This window comes from Taudactylus pleione, unplaced genomic scaffold, assembly GCF_031769625.1.
Source record: "Taudactylus pleione unplaced genomic scaffold, aTauple2 ptg000154l, whole genome shotgun sequence".
NCBI lineage: Eukaryota > Metazoa > Chordata > Amphibia > Anura > Myobatrachidae > Taudactylus > Taudactylus pleione.
Genome location: NW_028284556.1, coordinates 8,992,317 through 9,013,376, shown reverse-complemented (window position 1 = coordinate 9,013,376; position 21,060 = coordinate 8,992,317). Strand labels below are relative to the sequence as shown.

At 41.3% G+C, this 21,060-nt stretch overlaps 1 protein-coding gene across 3 annotated transcripts in view; it reads right to left on the bottom strand.

The window, feature by feature from the left end:
* Window positions 1-19,811, bottom strand: part of WTAP (WT1 associated protein) — a 38,738-nt gene extending 18,927 nt beyond the window's left edge. The window contains exons 1-4 of one of the 3 annotated variants that reach the window (XR_015878777.1): window positions 19,334-19,475; window positions 12,895-12,930; window positions 12,760-12,815; window positions 4,379-4,437 (exon numbers count right to left, since the gene is read on the bottom strand). Coding sequence is in view for 2 of the 3 variants with exons in the window: in XM_088474367.1 (XP_088330493.1) it covers window positions 4,379-4,437; window positions 12,760-12,815; window positions 12,895-12,930; window positions 19,334-19,393 (211 nt within the window). In the remaining variant the exon portion in view is untranslated. Of the gene's footprint in view, window positions 1-4,378; window positions 4,438-12,759; window positions 12,816-12,894; window positions 12,931-19,333; window positions 19,476-19,547 lie in introns of those variants that run through there. The other 2 variants (XM_088474368.1, XM_088474367.1) reach the window with 2 other exon arrangements.
* Window positions 19,812-21,060: the final 1,249 nt, after the last annotated feature.

Genomic DNA, 21,060 nt, shown 5'->3' with positions numbered 1-21,060 from the left:
TACAGGGAAGCCGCTCCAACAGCTAATTTGCTGTGTGCCCAGTGCTGCCTAACACTGCTCATTTGGGCAATAATCCTAATATTCTAGCCCCAAATCTTTAAATGTGATACATTTAAACTCAACAACTCTGTACAGATTTTAATTTGACATTATTTAAAAAAAATATATAGTGATGTGTGTACACCACCTTTAGCAGCAATCATTTTCTGTATGAGTTTATTAGTCTTTTACAATGTATTTGAAGAATCTTGGCAAGCTCTTCATTTTTAGGGAATTGGTTTATGCACCATTCTCTGAAGAACCCCCACAGAATCTGAATGGTGTTTAACGCAACCTCGACTAGGAAGCTACAAAACCATAATTTTTTTTTTTCAAACTAGATGGACATTTTTTCTGTGTGCGCAGAATAATTGTCCTGTTGCGCGATACAGTGCAGGTCAAGCTTCAGTTACAGACAGACTCACATTTTTCTCTAGAATACTGTGTTATAAGAGGGGCTACCTGGACGCAATGATTACAAGACATCAAAGTCCTGTAGCTGTAAAGCAACACAAAAATCACTACCTGGCTCTATGGTTGTAGGAGTTTCTCATAGAAATACACAGTTTGGTTTTTGTAGAACATGGCATTGTGTACTAAGACCAAACAACGTCCCTTTGGTCTTGTCTTTTCCACAAATCTTGTTAATCATGCAGATGTAACTTTGGTGTCCCCTTGCAGTATGGTTTAAGTTTGAAGAGCTTTATCTTGGCTATCCTCCATGAAAGAAATACTTGTGAGGTTTACCATGGTGGGGGGTGCCTATTGCTCGCTGCAAGCAGTTTTTGGGCTCGTTGCAATTTTGCAGATTGTTATACTTTTCCATCCTTGGGCGAGTTTGTTAGGACTCCCACTCCTAGGAAGATTGTCAACATTTTTCAATGTTCTCCATATGTAGATCTCTCACTACAGAATTATGGACTTTCAAATATCCCTTTCCAGATTGAGAAACAAAACAGTGATGCAAGATTATTGCAGATGTTTTTTCTCCATTACATTTTTCTAACGAAAACCTGATGATCCAAAAGGTCTATCAATAGTTCTGGGTTTACGTGGTGGTAGCATGATTCTTAAATTAGAAAGGGTATTCAACTAGCAACACCTGACTCAAATTACCTTTTTCATTATTTGTGACAATAAACCAGCTAATGAAGGAGTTTAATCTGTTAGAAGTAGTCACAGATTATCAGGTTAGGTGCATCCTAAAATACTAAATTATATCCTAATATGTGAAAGAGGGAGGATTTTTTGTCATAAAACTGAAGGTGGCAGAACCACTTGTTAATCTCCAACCTCATATCATTTAAAACAAAATGCCATCTCTCCACTTCTCATAGTAAATGTCACAATTACTAATGAGATTCCCTGGCTCACTTCCTTACAAACATGCACACACTGAGATGGCAGGCTATGCATGCTGGGCAAGTCTGGGTGTATGACACAATGGTAAACTCAAATTATTTCAGGCTTTTATTTCCTCCTATATTGGGGCTCCTGTTTTTAAAGTTAATTGTGAGTTACTGCTTTATTTCAGTATCAAACAGCTCGTCCATCTACTTTGTCAGCATCCACTCACCTGATTCACAGACAAGAGCAGTAACATGCATAAGATTAGCCCCTGCGGCCTCCCTAGCTCACTCTAACTGGAGCACCTAAACAAACACTATGCATGTCTTGTTTAACAATGTATGCTGACGTCAGTCTATAGCCTTAGGAAGATATACCTCAGACAGCCAGAAAGATAACAGGCGGCACTCCCAGACTGAGAAGGCAAAACAATAGCTGGTGCTTTATTGCAACGTTTTGGAGTCAAATCACCTTGAGAAAGGTGCAGAGGTTTTGTTTTGTTTTTCTTTAAATCTACCTGGATCCATGACTTTTTTTTTTTTGAAGTATATTTCTCCTTCGGTATTTTGTTTACCTATTTTTCGGTTTCATTATGTTGGAATAAGAATAAATCCATATTTTGTAATTATTCATTAGAGAAGTGCTGGTAACTGGTGTGTCTTTTGCCAAGTATGGGACTACTGTAATAATATACCCCTTGGTGTTGGGTCAAAAATTAACTAAAGTGCAGGTTTGCAGAAGTAAAGATGTTGCCCATAGCAACCAGATTCTACTTAAAATTTATCTAGCATCTTATAGAAAATAGTAGCTAGAATCTGATTGGTTGCTATGGGCAACATCTCCACTTCTAAAAATCCACCCTTTAGTAAATATACCCCCAATTCTCAGGTGCATGCACCTTGAGCAAATGATTTAATAAACATTAAAACGTTGGACCAGTTGCACAGGCACTTATCAGCATTGAGTGCCGCCAACCGACCAGTACATGTGAGTGAATGGTGAGGTTATCGATGGATAATGAAATCAAAGGAGAAGGTACTTGGGGGGGTGGGAAGAAAATCAGCTCAGTCTAACGTTAAGTTTAAGAAAGTGCTGGGACGTTCAAGAGGAAATAGACAGCAGGAGACAAGAGAAAGAGGCAGAGGTCAGGGGAGGAGAGGTATATATAGCAGCATATAAATTTCGGAGTCCAAAAGAGCCGATAAGCTTACCTAGGAGAAAAGAAGGGCACCAAGAAGAGAACCTTAAGGGACACTAACTAGAAGTGAAGAGGGGGAAAAAGGAGTTATGAGAAGAGACAGATGGAGCCTAATCAAGAGGTGCGAACTAAAAGCTATGTTAATTCCCACTGACAGCTGCGATAAATTAATGCGGATTTCTAACTGAATAGCAATTAAGACGCAAATTTTTGACCAGCGGTAAGCTTATTGCGGTAAAGTCGCTGTTAACTAAATTTGGCCCTTAAAGACTAAGCTAGCAAGCAACAAAAAAGGCGCTGGGTTTCCAACAGATCAGAAGCAGCGTTAATGCTTGTAATATTACAATTCGGGGGAGTGTCTGGACTGGAATGCTAACATTTTGTTCAGGGAGAAAGTCATTTTTTGGGGGAAAAGGTGGTATTTTCATTACACTTATTGGTATATTTACTAAACAGCTGCTTTAAAACACTGCCACTTGTCAGTGGTTCGGACCATAAAATTTAAAACCGCAATATTATTAAATCTAAAAATCACGCATTTTGAATTATTGCCATCGTTTAGTAAATATAGCACAAAAAAAAAAAAAAAAAGGCTTCCAAAACAAAGAAACATACAAAAAATTAAAGCACCATACAGATGTGTCCACCCACATCTATGACATGGGCACATGAGAGTCGTGTTACTCAGTATCGCTGAGCTTTTCATGCGACTTATCCCTTTCAAATGCACCTTAGTCGCAGTGTCCCGTGGGTGAGTAAAACTGCTGTATAGCAGTCACCACCGGTGAATGGATGCCGGGCGCATGCGCCCAGCATCTATTCACACTGACAGCAGCACTTGGGGGCAGCCCGGCATGTTTGTAAGTGCACGCCGCCTTTCCTTGGCCACGCACAGATGTGCCCTTTTCTCTAGGTCCAGCACCTGACCTACAGTGAACACTAAGCAGCTGATTAAAATAATATGCAATATGTTTATATGCTGTGTGCAACTACAGGTCTTTTTGCATGAGAAATGCTACATTATACTATCAGTGGCTGTAACACTATCATAGCGTTTCACATGCAGATGCACCCGCACCCAGAATATAGGCATACTGCATACCATTTTAATCAGTGGAAGCTGCTAGTGCGCCCTATTTGCATCGCTGTGCGAATAAGACATTAGAAGGGAAAAAGTTGTATGGAAAGATAGAGCATGCGCAATGGCACGACTAGAAGGGCTGTTTAACGCGCAAGTAAGAGGACTAGTGTATAAATCAACATGTTAAAGCACCCTGAAAAGATAATAAATAATGATAATGGATCACATACAGTGCCTGATTCAGAAGTGGACACTAATGCATTTGCGATTCTGTACGCAGCGGTTGTGCAAAAACATGCAAATGTGGCAGCCACCAGGATTTGGATGGAGACTCCCATTAACTGCATCTCAAGTGTGGCCACTCCGAATGTCTGTTGGAAGTTGTCTGATCCTTAACCACTGCATATGAATTTGCAATCACAGACACAACCTCAAAATAGTCGTGACATGACTGTTTGAGTTGCCAATCCCAGTTACCTCTCATAAACGCTCCGTCTGTCAATCACACTGTACCAAGTCTACGTTGAGACTGCAGTCTAATGAAACGGTGCATGCACATTAAAGCAAAACATTTGCAACTGCTCAAACACCTCTGAATCAGGCCCACAATGGCCGACTACTCAATTTGTGTATTCCACGTACCAAAAACACCACGAACAAACATTCAATACAAGCAATATTTTTTGTAAATGGATCTGCAGTACATTACTTACAATTCAGATCAGTGTATTTGTTCTCAAGAGCTTGGACGTATGCTTCATATTGCTTCCACCTTGAATTGGGGAAAAAAAACCAAAAAAAAAAACCCATTTAATTCTAAAATTAGAATATCCAAAATATGCCAATTTAAAAATGTTATTGAATAAATAGCTACAATGTTATTAAGCTGTTACATAGTCAGTAAATAGAGGTCTATGACCTGTGGTCTCCATGAACTGGAGCAGACAGAAGAAAATGGAACATGAAACCATGAACAGAGGTCTAATAAATGAAATGGTTTACCCTAATCTCCTTCAGGTCAAAGAATTATGTACCTCATATTATGACCTAAATTTTTTTTTAAACATTTACTACATGTTCTGCATCTACAGGGTTGCAGGTGAGAATGAGTGAAAAGGAAGTGAGTAGTGCTAGTTAATAATGGCAGGTTTTTTTATTCAGTTTAACTTATAGGAAGTGATGAGGGAAATCCTGACTTCCATTTTTGGCCCAAAAGATGTATAACAAAGTGGAGCATCATAAGCAGCAAAAAATAAGTCCACTTTAGTGATGCCCTCTTCAAGAAAGTGGATATTGAGAGTGGTTGTAGATCTCACCAGGGTTCACACTTACGTGCTATAGCGCATCATTTACACACTATAGGCAATGAAGGATGCAGTTTTGAAAAATGAGCAGGATGCAATGTGATCACTAGTCCTAACTGCCTCCCTGCCTGCCCTTCCCTTTGGCAGCCAGCATTCTGCAATTTGCATCCAGCTCTCCAGGCTCTGCACCTAACTACCCCTCTCCCCGGGTTCAGCACCCCATCTTTCTCTTGGGAATCTCCCGGCTGTAGTAGCAGCGTTGTTGTTCCCATCACATAGGTGGATCTGGCTACCCCCAGCAGCTTGGGGTGGTGTACACACACCATCATGCTCTCCGTCCCCAACTCCTTTAGCCAGCAGGATCTCCCCGGAAGCAGGAGCTCAGGGAGGTGGATACTGCCCGGGTCAGTATAGAGCTGGAGCTCTACACCCTGGTGCTGAGGGACAAGCTGGGGCGGCAACTAATCAAGCTAGATCGAAAACAATATCCCAGATGCCGTCTTTGTGGAGGACACTATGGTGGCGCTGGATGAGATGGCTCTGGTGACCTGGCAGAGGGCTTCCGAAACTAGGAAGGAGATAACTACTGCCCCCATTACTGCCTGCCCCTAACCTCCTCCTTGACCCCAGTACTGCCCTAAATGCCATCTACCCTTACCCCCTCTCTGCTCCAACTACCGAATGCCATTACCCCCAGCTGATTCCTTCCCCCTGCACTGCTTCAACTGCTGCCTGCAATTAACCCCCTCTCTGCCACCAGCACTGCACCTGTTGTGAGATCAAGGCGATATATTTATAAACATTGTCAGTACTGAATGTGACTTGCCATGGTGTAAGTGTAGGGTGGTCTGATGCTATGTTGGGAGCTATATGGGGAGTGCAGAAGCATAATTTTGATGGGACCCAGAAATGGGTTCCAGTCAATAGATTTACAGTAAAAAGGTTGACAAATGTCTAGATAAGACACCAAATGGTAGACGGTCAGTAGGTAGACAGGGACAAAAGGTTGACTCACAAAATGTCGACACAGATGAAGATACAGGTACAAAAGGTTACAATTCAAAGGAAGGAGATAGTGGAAAAAACCTTAGCAAATAGATAATATGTTTGGTCTAATCTAGGTCTAACCCACTATTTAGATGAAAGCAAGACTCAAAGTATGAGGTAATTGTGTCACTTGTGGGGGTGCACCCCAGAGAGTACTTAAGTTGTCACAGGAGAAAGAAAAAAAAAAAAAAAAAAAGAGAAAAGGAACTAATTTTTTTTTGGAGGGCACTCCTATGTAAAAATTAAAAACTTCACTTTTATTTTTTCCATTAAAATAGGAGAATCAAACATAAAAAAATAAATAAATATGATATCAATATTTGATTTCTCTCTCTGTCTATCTATACTGTATATAGGATCTCTCAGTTCAGTATTTAGAGTACCAGTACTCACTATTACTCTGCATACTGAATTGATATCAATATCTTTGCTTGCTACATTTTTTATTATAATACTAATTATATTATATATTTTTTTTTATTTTGAAGTCGGCTATCTTAGATGCAACTCTAATTTTTTTAATTGGAAAGGTAGTCATGTGACATATCAAACAGATGCAGAATTTGAGAAAAACAATGGTGTTCTTAGTTTTAAGGTATCTTTATTTATTCTCGAATTTTAACTGAGTTTTCTTTTGCAGGTAGTGACGGTAATGACAATGGCACTAACACAAACAGAACGTGTTGAGATTGCATTGGCATGTGTGCTATCAAGACAAATTATTTCAACCATCACCCAAATAGGCCACACATTACTCACAGTGCAGTTGCCTATCTCCTTGCCATATAAAAAAACAAAAACTGATCAGTTGCAGATAAACCAAAAAGTGGATGATCAAAAACTGTTACAGATGTAGCAACAACTGCTGTGCTGGCATCAATTTCAAAGAGCCCACAACTAGCACTCGTTGTCTGTCTCGTGAATGTGAGGTTAGTCGTACGGCCATTTTGAGAATTTTGTCTACACATAAATGTTACCTCTACAAGATTCAGATGTTGGAACACCTGACTGAGGATGACCCAGACAGTCGGGTAGAGTTTGCACACTGGGTAACAGCAACTTCAACTGAACCCTCATTTTCCACACCAGGATTGCTTAGTGATGAAGCAAGTTTCTTCATCAATGGTGAGGTAAACCAACAGAACCGCAGGTACTGGTCAGACACAAAACATCACTGGATGGATGCCTGCAGGGTTGTAGCCTCAGCAAAACAGTTGGTATGGTGTGGTTTATGGGGTACGCGTATTGTGGGACCATTGTTCGTTGATGCAGAACGTTACAAGTGGTTGTTAGATGAAGAGATTTTTCCGTCATTGTTATCAGAGGATGGTCATATCCTAATGTCTTCCAGCAAGATGGTGCCCCACCTCATTATGGACTCATTGTGAGGGAATACCTTCATGTTTAGTTTCCCCAAAGGTGGATTGGCCCATAGAGGTCCCAGTCCACTGGCCACCAAGATACCCAGATTTAACTCCATTGGATTTCTTTCTGTGGGGTTACCTGAAAGAACATGTTTATGCTGTGAAGATACAAGATAGTTATCATCTGCAACAACGTATTGTTGATGCTTGTACTCAGATTCAGCAGACATGTTGGTCAAGGGTCATAAGGAATGGGAAAACAGCCTTAACACTGCAACATGGTGTGCAGCACTTCAAACATATCCTAAAAACTTAATGTTAAAACTCAAGAATGAATAGATACGTTAAAATGAAAAACACCATTGTTTTTCTTATGAAATTCTGCATCTGTTCTGCATCATGTCACATGACTACCTTCCCAATTAAAAAAGGATTAGAGATGGCCACCATACTAATAACCCTAAAAAGTATGAAACCCCGGCGGCTTAGTAGCCGGGTGAAATACAGACAGTGGAAGTCCGACATGAGCAGAATCCTGACGGCGCAACTAAGAACTAAGTTTTCCCACTTACCTACGTTCGGGAAGCCGTCCTGCCGGGATTCAGTAGTCGGGCTAAAGATAGGGTCTAGATTTAGATGCCTGTCTTTAGTCCCATATCGGGATTTAGACAGTGGGATTCCGACGGACGGCTTCTCGTCCGTCTGTATATTAATCGTATCCCATAATAAATGTATTATATATATATATATATTTATTTATTCGGGATGTGTCCACACTCTGGTTTTGTAATTTAAAGCTTGCTGGGGTGACTGCCCATAAGAGACCACCAGGTCCTGCATATAGACATGAAAAAAAAGGGGTGCACTCATCAGTCTTCTAAAGTTCCTTTATTCCAACAGTAGAAAATATAAACAGGATCCTGTTTATATTTTCTACTGATGGAATAAAGGAACTTTAGAAGACTGGTGAGTGCACCCCTTTTTTTCATGTCTATAATTTTATATATATTATATATATTTTTTTTTTATTGTTTTTTTAATAGACAAAAAAAGTTGTCTGTATGTTATGGTTTTTTGGTATCCACTAACTGGTACTGCTGCGAAGAGTTGCTGAATTATCTAGCGCGAGTACAGGGTATTGTATTTATACATAGATATAGATAGATATATCTATCAGTGTATCTATGGAAGAAAATATGAAATTATGTTGTAAACAAAAAACAAAACAAAAAAAAAGTGTTCAACAAATCAAAATATGTTTTAGATTCCTCAAAGTACAGTAGCCCTCTTTTGCTTGATGACAGCTTTGCACATTCTTGGCATTCTCTCAGTCAGCTTCATGAGGTAGTCTCCTGGAATGGCTTAGAATAAACAGGTGTGCCTTGTCAAGAGTCGATCCGTGGAATTACTTGCCTTCTTAATGTGTTTGAGACCATCAGTTGTGTTGTGCAGAGGTAGGGTTAGTACACAGTGGACACCACTATTTGACTACTGTTGTAATCCATATTATGGCACCAACCACTCAACTCAGTAAAGAGAAATGACAATCTATCATTACATTAAGCCATGAAGGTCAGTCGATACGGAAAACTTCAAGAACTTTGAATGTATCCTCAAGTGCAGTTGCAAAAACCATCAAACGCTATGATGAAACTGGCTCTCATGAGGACCGCCCCAGGAAAGGAAGACCAAGAGTTACCTCTGCTGCAGAGGAGTACATTAGAGTTACCAGCCTCAGAAACCGCTACTTAACAGCACCGCAGATTAGAGACCAAAGTCTTCACAGAGTTCAAGTAGCAGACAAATCTCATCATCAACTGTTCAGAACAGACTGCGTGAATCAGGCCTTCATGGTCGTATTGCTGCGAAGAAGCCACTACTGAGGATGAACAACAAGAAGAGAATTGTTTGGGCCAAGAAACACAAGGAATGTACATTAGACCAGTGGAAATCTGTACTTTGGTCTATTGAGTCCAAATTTGAGATTTCTGGTTCCAACCGCCGTGTCTTTGTGAGACGCAGAGAAGGTAAGCGGATGGTTTCTGCATGTGTGGCTCCCACTGTGAAGCATGGATGAGGTGTGATGGTGCTTTGCTGGTGATTTATTTAAAATTCAAAGCACACTTAACCAGCATGGCTACCACAGCATTCTGCAGCGCTATGCCATCCCATCTGCTTTGCGCTTACAGGGACAATCATTTGTTTTTCAACAAGACAATGACCCCAAACACACATCCAGGCTATGTAAGGGCTACTTGACCAAGAAGGAAAGTGAAGGAGTGCTGCATCAGATGACCTGGCCTCCACAATCACCCGACCTAAACCCAATTTAGCTGGTTTGGGATGAGTTGGACCGCAGAGTGAACGAAATGCAGCCAACAAGTGCACAGCGCCTCTGGTAACTACTTCAAGACTGTTTGGAAAACCATTCCAAGAGACTACCCCATGAAGCTGATTGAGAGAATGCAAAGAGTGTGCAAAGCTGTCATCCAAGCAAAAGGGGGCTACTTTGAGGAATCTAAAATATAAAACATATTTTGATTTGTTGAACACTTTTTTGTTTACAACATAATTCCATGTGTTCTTTCATAGCTTTGATGTCTTCAGTATTAATTTACTATGTTGAAAATAATTTAAATAAACAAAAACCATTGAATGAGAAGGTGCCCAAACTTTTGACTGGTACAGTATGAGAGAGAGATATATATATATACATACACACACACACACCCGCAGATATAGATCCCATCTAGGTGCGGCACTCCATGTACCCAAAATTAGCACACAATGGGTGCCGTGAGTGCCGCATCTGGATGGGATCTACAAATTGTGAGTGTACGTGAGGGCACCAGGCATATTGATCTAATTACTGATTGCCAGATCTACTTTGACTTTTCTATCCACATATACACACACTATATTATAATATATTATAGCTAGAATGGGGGTAGATTGATAAATTTATTGCTTGATTGAAAACTCTTCGTTTTGTGGTTAACATGTACTGTAATTGGATGTATTACACTTCCCTGTATACTGGCTGGCTCTTTATCTGTCCCCTCAGGTGTTATTTGTGATCCTTTAGTATGGATGCCTTATATGTTGGGCTGCTACGTAGCCATCATTACTTCCCACAGTTTTTACCACTGGATGTCAGCTCTGGGCGAGACATGCGAGTGGCATATAGTTACTCTTAGGGACGCCCCTATAGGTGGCGTCCCTAAGAGATTTCTATACTATTTGTTTGATGACCGTCATGCTAGTACTTATGAGCATCTTATGCTGGTGTATTGAATGTGCTATACCAACGGGGGCGTCAGTATTACTTAATTGAGATATTCCCGTGGAAACAGGACGTAGCTCTACTCCCTGTTCAGAGTTCCATGGCTGGAACTCATTCTGGGACTTTGCATGCGATGTGCCAGGAAGTGATCTCATTTCCGGTTTTGCGCTCCAAGGGTGAAATGCATGCTTTACCGATTGCTACTACCGCTACACGTGGGTGGACATTTAAGGAGCCTGCCAGGCAAGTAAGGTTAGTGACCTGTTAAGCTGGATTCATGCTTCTTTGAGCTTTGCTGTAACTTCCATCTATATTGTATGGCTTGAAATAGGTTGGGAACGCCAACTGAAACGTCGCTGCTGCTTATGCCAGTTTCTGCTACTACATTGTAAGCAATGAATAAATATATCCATAGCTGCATCTATTGGCAAGTGCCTGCGATTTCTTTATACTTGGATATGCTGGAGATTGTTTTCCATCTACTAGCTGCTGTGCACCCCGCTGTTGTGATGAATTATTGATGTAGTGTTGGGAGTGTTGACCATTTTTTGGCAACTTTTTGTACATGTCTATCTTCAGCCATGTCGACCTTGTGTCCCCATCTACCTATTAACTGTCTACCATTTGGTGTATATCTAGACATTGTCTATCTTTTTACTATAGATATTTTATACCAAAACCCCAAGAAAAAAAAAAAGTGTAGTAGGAACCCAATTTTTGAAAGTGAGGCGTCCTTGGGACCTACATTTTTTCACTCAGTGCAATCACTGCTGACATCTACTATAGGACCTTCCATGTTGATGAGGATCATTTCCAACTGAAAATCTTCATGTAGAGATATTCATCTTCATCAATAACTGCAAAACTACTTAAGCAGTCAAATGTAATAGGACAGAGCAGACTTTTGACCGATATCACTACCTGTCCTTCTTCCTATGTCATGGTTTACCCAGTTAATATTTTTCTTAAACTTAATAGTACTTTACTTCATCATGCTATGTGGTGCAGAGTGTGATACGACATACCAGCGGTCGATATGCTGCCCGTCAAAAGACCGACGGCAGCATCCCGATGCTCAGCATGCCGCCAGGGGCTCCGTAAGTATACTAACCCTCCCCCTTCTTCACCTCCCTTCCTGCACCCTAATCTAACCCTTAGTGCCTAAATATAACCTCCCACCGTGGTTCCTAATCCAAACACACCCTACGGCGTAAAACTATACTTACCCGCTATACCTACGTTCGGGATGCCGGATGTCGGCCTCTCAACCATGTTGGGATTCCGGCGCGGGTCTTCTGCCTGTGGTTCAGGATTCCAGGGTCGGGATTTCGACTGCCGGCATCCCGTATGGCGGCATATTAACTACATCCCGTGGTGCTAGATTTTTTAAATTTATTATAGGTCTCATCATCTGTTATTGCTGTGCTGACTGATAGTGATGTGTCAATGTTTACATCACATGCATGTTTTAGTATTTGTTTTCTACGGTATACGTTTGAAAAAACTTAGTAAAAATGTCTTCATTTAAATGTAAGTGAATGTATAGTGTTAAGGATTTCCAATATGGAATATGTTTTTATTTTACCCGTCCTTCCTCTGCCCACCTCTATAGATAGGCATTGCCATAAGATACCAACTTGTAGCTGCACTAGCAGCTCTAATGATTTTCTCATTTTTTCTAAATGGAAATATATTTTAAATGCAATAAAAATAGATACATGTTTGTGGGAAGTACAAACTAGCGACATTAAATATATATTTATAATAAGTATCCACTTTAAAATAATTCAACATCTTCAATAGTGACTAAAATATCCAGACAGTTTCATACACGGGTTTTGCTGGATGAAAAATACTTTTTTCCAGGAACTAATATAGAAGACATGAGCTGCAGCATGCAGGCTCTAAATTTTGAACTATACACTGAGTTAATGTTAAACAAATTATCCTAGATGTAGTGTTATAACTGGATTCTTTTAATATTGGAGGTAAAAGTACTAGGTTTGCATTCCATTTGGGGAGATTTAAACATCAGAAAAGAACATTTTGGTCAAATCATTCCGTCACGGCCTAATATCGATCCAACCATTCTTTACCTCTGAAGAAGCTCTTCCCTTGGTAAAGCCTTGAAATCTGCATCACTGAAACGAACCTGAAAACCAAATTAATGTGTTAGACGTAATTTTAAGAAATGACAAAGCACAACAGGATGCAAGTGGATTTAAACTAACCTTTTTTGGAAGTGGTTCTTCGTTAGTCATTGTGACCTAAGAGACAGAAGATAGATACTTCAGTTACAAAACTTTGGCTTCTATATCTCAATTCTTTTAGTATGAAGTCCACTCTTAAAAAAATACAAACTATTACAGTTAACATGTAATTCTTTAAAGTGGGCATTTCAACCCGGTGTTTAATGTGCCTAGCCGAATTGCAAATCTAGTATGCCAATTTACCCTTTGATCCTGAGCTTATCTAAAATATTCTGACAAATGCACTGTAAAAACCTCAATGGACAGACACATCAGTGCCAATATTATGGCACTTTACTCCTCACTGTCAGATATGAGTGGTGTGCTGGAAACTTGGGAGATGCTGACACACCAAGTGCTCACTGTACCATGAAAATGCAATAAATAAAATAACCGGCTGTTAACAGCTCCATTTTCACTGCACTTCACTTCTGCACTGTTGTCAGTGAGCAGAATAATACCCTGGTACAGATTAATGCACAGTGTCTGTGAGGAGCACTCAAGAGTGACTGGGAAACGGGTCGTCAGTAGAGGTAATGCCATGGCCAGCGGGGAACAACACAGAGCCAAAAGGAAACCGTTGGGAGATCAAAACAAGCAGTGACAGGAAGCCAGTGATGATAACAGTTGGCCATAGTAAATAACTGTAAAAAGAAAACAGGAGGAAAGTACAGAGGTGAGAAAAGAGATGCCAAACAGTTTACTTGGCAAACCGTTTCATAGCGAACGCGCATATCACATGATGTTTTTCTGAATGGTGGTAGATGGGATCATAGATATGGTTTTTATTCTGATTGGCAGAAAGTGGGTATTAAAAGGAAATACTTTTTGAAAAGGTGCATTTGTGGGGAAAAAGAGGGTCTGCGGCCAAAGTTGTAATCATAACACACTGGTGTTTTTTACCAGTATTAGTTTTTTTATTAACATCATCATTAAGCTGTATAGAAGTGTCAGCAAATTAATCCAAAGACAGTTATATGTCGCCATGCAGGTTTGGATCTGCATCCTGGATTATGGATTTAGAAATGGAGGGGCTCAGTTTTTAAAAAATCTGGAAATGCTCTTTAAAATGCTATTCAGGTTCAAGCAATGTACTTTGGGATGCTACTAGAGTGTCGTAACAATTTCCCTTTCACCTCAGTGAACTGAAGCAGCTACCGCCATTCTATTTGCAACCTAGGCAAGTTTACACTTCAGGTGCTCCTATATAGTAACCACAGCCTCCACTGGCCATGTCACTCACTGCGGTGAAGAGGAGCATGGAGAGGCAGAAACAGGAAAGACCAGTACATTTTTATTTTATTTCTTTTTTTAAGCCAAATGCACCAAATAAGGAAGGAAAAACCTTTTTAAAAGTAAAAGATCAGAATGGTGGCAGCATATGCGTTATGTCAATAGAATTCTGCAGCACTCAGTCACCTCACTATGCTGGATGAGAGACAAGTCCAGCCCATAGCCATCTGTCAGTTGAATGGAAATACTACAATATACAATTCTACTTATTTCAAATTTAAAATGTGTAAGTTCTAACATTTAAAGTCACTCATTCTTTAAAAAGGATCTTTGAAACTTCCCTGAAAGCTTGCACAAGCCCAATTGTAAATACATTGGGCTCGATTCAATTCAACGCGAATCGAATAGCGCCAAGAAGGAGCTCCCGAAGCTATTGAATTCAGTGCGCTGTTTTGTCAGAGAATGCCGGTTCTCGCACCCCTCGCGCCTTAAATATGGGTGTTTAGTCGCGAGAACCGGCATTCTCTGACTAAACTGCCCGACACGATGCCATTTCCGCGGAGAAGGGCAGAAAACAGCATTGTGCCTTTAGTTTTGTCCAATTTCTGCTTGCACCCCAGGAGGGATGAGAGAAGAAATCCTTAGTCGGGCTTAACAGTACACTGAATGGAATAGCTATGGGAGCTCCTTCCCAGCGCTATACAATTTGTGTTGAATTAAATCAAGCCCATTATTTTCCTGAACGGAGCATAAAGACTTGCATCCTCCCAAATCAGATTATTCTTCCCATACAAAACAGTTTAACCACGACAGCAACACTGAAAGAACTGGCAAACTGATCAACTAAAAGAAGATCAAAATCAAACACATTACTAAGATTTATATATTTGACAACACGTGTGGACCAATTTAGCTGCATGATTTGGAAGGATACTTTCACCAGTTGGGTGCAGATTTTGACAAGTGACTGCCCCCGCATTTTAACCCAGGTAATGAGCAGGGTTGAACACTGGTTCAATCCAGTTCGCGGTGCCTTGTTAACGGGTAACCCATGTTGATGCGACCCAACCACATTGACAGCATAGGAGGTGCCGGCTTGGCATGTGACGGCGGTAACCTCAACGACATGGCAATTAGCCAGGATGGACCCATGTAAAAAATCCGGGGTGCAATGTGTCAATGCGATGTCAAAGGGGTATGCAGAGCTCTATATCAGCCCCATTTTCTGCTCCTGTCATGTAAGCGATTTCTGATTCCATAGCAACAACCTTACAAAAATGAATGTTGGCGAAAGAAACTTAAATGTTAGCTACAATAGTCCCTTGACTATGAAGACAGGTAGTGCAGACTAGGGCTCCGTTCTTTCCTTTTTTTGAGATCCGCTTTCCTAGTGGCCACTACAACACAGAATGAAGAGCTCAAAAGAAGAAACTCATGTTTGTAATATCTTTTTAAGATTTACCACTAAAAATATTCAACTAACCTTTTAATGACAAAGGGATGAAAAAAAATATGACACTAGTAACTGTTTTCATGTTGTCAATGATCAAAGAACGCATGACAGACTAAGTCCCACCAGGGCAAATGTGTAACAACCCGAAGTTAAATGTTCAAATACAGGATAAATGTGGAATAGTTACTGCAATATTACATTGTTTAGAAGTACATCTTTGGGGATATTTTCTTTATCCCGTAAAGATATTACAAGTAAGCACACCAAAAACCCACAACTAAACAAACGGCTTTTATTACACTAGGGTTTCAAGCAGGGTTGCATAAAATTGGATTTAAAAAAAATAAATAAAAATCAAAAACGGATTTATTTGATTTAAATAGGTTTTTTTTTTTTTAAATAAACGTTTAAAAATTTAAAACATTTACTTAAAAAAAATAATTTAATAAAAAATCCAATTTAAATCCCCAAAAAAATCTGATTTAAATCAAATAAACCCATTTTTTTCTTTTAAATCCAATTTTATGCAACCCTGGTTCACTCACCAACAAAAATGGTACTACTGCTTATGCTGCCCTTAGAGCAGGCAGCTCGCATTACCTCAGATATAGAAGGGGGAAATAAATTGTTTTGCCAATGGGCGTGAGTGGCACAGGCATCCATTACTTATTGTGCACGTTACACCCAAATGCACCGGGATTGGGTCACATAAAGGCGAGGGGGGTGAATTTTTTTTTTATTACCAGCTCGCGCCCACCACTAGATCACGCTCACCGGCATCAACTCAATTGTTCTGCTGTTTGGTCGCCCATAGCTGCGGCTGCACACATTTCTGATAGTAGCCCTTCGTGGTGGCTGAGCAGAAATGTGCGATAAGTACATGGTTTGGACACCCAAACACAGACTTTAGACACTGCTTTTCAGCACCCGATCAGAGTAACAATTGAATTGTTTTGATGGGCGGTGCCCCCCCCCCCTCATAAAAACTGAATTCCCCCCAAGGTGGCTTAACCTTTGCAAACTACTCGGTGCGATAAGCTTGACTCAGAAAGATATCAGGGGTCCTTTTACACCATTAGCCCAAATAAACCCTAACTATTAAATGGCTGCCCACACACATTTTTATGCATGAGTATATTAGCTACATTCAAAAGAAATAAAAGTTGTTGGCATAATCTTCCATACTAAAAAATGGTATCTGCTGCAGAAAATCAATTATGAGCATTTCACTTTGAAGCAAAAGCAGGTGCAATTTAAGAACTTATAATGGAGAATATTTGAGCATCTATGCTCACTCCAAAAGTAAACCTTCCAATGTGTCCTGAATCTTTCTGAAGAGGCTTTTGCTTTACTTAACCAAACTGTGCACATATTGTTCACTAGAATATAATTACAGTGCTTCCTATCAAGGGAGAAGCTTGTTTATCTGAAAAAAATGTGGTCCTTTGTGGCCTGAGTACTGCAACATCTGCAATCTTAAGTTCTACCTGTTCATTAGATAATCGTGTTTCAGAAGAATAGGTCTGTAAAATTCATAACCAATAGCATTTTAGAATATTAAAATATTCCTAAAGCACAAGTTAACCCCATCTGACATTAACTACATTCACTGAATACATATTAAAACTATTTCAGAACTTGAGTATTTCTGCAGAAAATTAGCTTTTCTGTTTTTACCATTTTTACTGCCTGTCTCCTCTCATCTCTTTTCAAACCCTGATCACCGTGCTGTAGTCCTAAGGTTCCTAGCAAAAATTACCATGATTTTTACAAGATAAAACCATGTTTTATTTATATATTAAAATGGGTGTAGTAGGTATTACCGCCGGACGCATAGAGGTCGGGTTTAGCCACGTAAACCAGCTACACCCGACCAAAGTGCTGGGTGTGATAGCGAAAAGTGTTTTGGCGCCCAAACGGTCGCTTTTTGCATATTTCAGCTTGCACCCCCCCATGGGGTGCGAACTGGAATGCCAGCGCGTGATCATGCCCGACAGGAGCAAAAATTGAATAGCTCCGCCGGGCGCGATGGGGGGCTCAAACAATTGAATTCCGCCCTATATATACACACACTATTATACTGTATAAATACTGGGCAGGGATCGGGCCTGCGGGGGACTCACAGAGAAAGCAGTTAACTCAACCATGGTCCTCGAGTGGTTTTGCCCTGAATAGAGAGGAGTGGGGGGGGGGGGGGGGGGGGGGGAACTGAGGAAAAAATATATATATTGGGCGGAACTTAATTGTTTTCGCGGCCCGTATCTCCCGTCTAAAGTGATGGGAGATCGCAGGCCGCTATTCAATTGTTTCAGCTTTTTGCGCTGATGGCGCCCAAAGTGGTAGCTGAAATGGAGCGCTGGCAGCTGATTGCGTCCGACAGGAGCAACAATTGAATAGCTCCGTCGGGCTGGAAACAATTGAATTCTGCCCATTATGTCAATGGGGACGATTTAATTCAACTCGAATTGAAAGCGCCGGGAGCAAGTTCCCACAACCATTCAATTCAGTGCGCTGTGTGGTCAGAGAATGCCGGTTATCGCGCCCTAACAAAGGCGTTAGGGCGCATTAACCGGCATTCTCTGACCAAAGTGCCGCGCACATGGCTGTTAGCGCCGCACTAAGCAGTAAAACTGCTGCGCGCCCGGCACTTTGGTCTGATTTCTCCTCGCATCCCCAGAGGGGTGCGAGAAGAAATCCTTAGCGCGCCCAAACAGCGCGGTGTATTGAATAGCTGCGGAAGCTCCCTCCCGCGGCTATTCAACATCGCGTTCAATTGAATTCCCCCCAATGTTGTCCAAAAATATTCGGGACAATATTGGCACCATTGTCAAATAGAGCCCTTGTATGGTTCTGTACCGATCTATTTATTGTGGTAGGGACATCAATAAAAAGGTGATCACACCAGCTTCCTAGCCCAAATTAAAGGTTTTTAAACATTTTCTGGTTTACCAGAGGTGCAGGTACACTGGAGCACAAGTGAACACATGATTTCAACTATGCTTCTGCAAACAGATCCACAAACATGCAAAATTGGTGAGGTCTGAAGACTATTGAAAACCAGTAGACTTAACTATTTAGATATAAATGACAGAACTCTGGGACCTTGAACAAAACAACTCACTCAGTCAAGTACAAGCAGGCTTGGAAGAGAACAACAATTTAAAGCACCAAGAAACTATACTGGATGCAAAAAAACAAGAAAGAGATTACATAAGAGTTCATCTTAATGAAAATGTAGGATTTATCCAATAAAAATCACCAGCAATGTATATAAGGCTTCCTACTTGGGATTTTCATTGTTGTGATACACTGACAAGTATAGCTAAATAGCAAACAATACTAAATCGAGCAGGGAACCACTACAATTAATACTCAATCGACCAAAACACATATGCAACATGTTAAGAAAATAAAACTATAGCAAATACTGTAAATCACAAACTTAAAGAAATAGCTTCCTCATAGAGCTGCTAACAGGCCTGTACGTACCAGCCTGACCATGGCAAATAGATACCGGGCCTGCCCACATTCCTAATAGGGCATTAATAGAACAGGTATTTTCCACACACATCATGGTAGCCCTATGTACAGTAGCCCTCATAGGCGCAATTGCTGCGACATTACTGCATTTTTACATAGTCGTAAACTATGTAGTATAAGTGCGATTACGATCTCACCATCCCTCCGTACCAACACGCCCTAATGAGTATGTGCCACTGCGGGCATCATTCTCACCGCTCCACTCCCGTGCCCGCGGTCAGGCTCCGGAGGCCGCCAACCCTTCCGCTCCGCCATCTTTAACACTGACACGACAAACAGCCTGGGCGGTCTCCTGTTCCACACACGGAGCACGATGCGAGTGTGCAGCCCGGACATCCCGTATCTGCGCCGGCTGTACCGGGAGATGCAGAGAACCAGACGGGGCGCCGCAGCGCGGCCTATTCCTTACCTACAGCGGGAGCTGCGCAGCCCGGGCGGCTCCTGCTGCTTTACACCGCCCGCTCAGGGAACTGGATGGCGAATGGTGGGTCTCGGTTGGTGCAATGGGGCGTAGATCGGGTCCCTTCGTCACGGTGCCGCCTGGTCTCGGCTCATACACACAGTGTTTTTCGCGCTCTTGTCTTCTCCCCCCCTTTTCCCCTCTGCGCTCTAGTTTCTCTGTAGCAGTGCCTCCGACACAAAATGGCGGCGGAGGAGGAAATGATGAGACACAAGCCAGCCTCCATGTTACACATAGTCACACCCCCGGCCCCCTCTCTCACTTACACTGGCGGTAGCAGCATCACTGCATAGGCCGTCATAGGCTTTATTTCTGTAATGGTCCTTCAGTTCTCAAGGTCTTCTTCTCATGCAAAATGTGATTATTGCATTGCTGTCAGTACAACATCAAAGATAAAAGGAAATTCCGCATTCCGTGCAAAGCTGTCAGTTACAAGCGTGTGTCCTTCTAGCTAGTGCATCTCTGTGCAATCTGCGTATTTCAGATATTGCTTGGTCAACAATGCCTAGAGTTGCCAAGTCAGCTCGCTGTTCCTGATTTCGAATATATTTTTTCTTGTCGAAAGAATATAAATTGTTTTGCAGAATAAATATTCCCTTGTCCTGAGTAATGCATACAATTTATAGTATCTGTAATATTGCATTACATAATGCATACAATTTATAGTATATGTGTAATATTGCATTACATGGTATTTAATTACAGGAGTTTATTATATAATGTTGACATAAGAACCTCATTTATCCTCCATGATAATTGTAGAGTTTTTCAAAATTATTTTGACTATCATTATTCTTAGTGCTTAGAGTGTGCGCCTGCATTTTCTTTTTCATGTATTGTACTTCAAGTGTCAGCATGGTAGCACCTCTTATATTTAATATTAAGGTGTGCAGTCCAAGCACCTTCCCCCTTATATTATGTCAACGTTGACCATTTCGACATGGCCATACTGTCGAAAAATAACTTGTCAATAATCAGCATGTTGACACTGGTGACGTCATAGGGAGGATTCAATCGCTTTTTTTTTTTTGCACCTGATCTGTCTAAAGTGACAGGAGATTAGGGGCCTTATTCAGTTGTTTTGGGTGCCTATGCTCTTAACGCATGTCCCGCCCAAATAAACTGGGTTTAGCCTCATAAAGTGGCTAAACCCTCCTACATCATACTTGCCTACCCTCCCGATTTGGTCGGGAGCCTCCCGAAAATCGTGTGTCGCTCCCGACCTCCCGGGAAGGCAAGCAAGTCTCCCTGTAGCATAATTTTGGCCCCGCCCCCCGCTTCACACTGCCTGTAATATAGGTAGTGGGGGCGGGGCCAAAATGACGCGATCACATGGCTCCGCCCCCCCGCTTCGCCTGCAAACTTGTCGTCTGGCCGCCCCCGCCCCCTGTTTGCTGGCCACGCCCCCCTAGTCAAGCCGATCTGGCTGCTCCCTCCCGGAAGGGACAGCCAGATAGTCGGC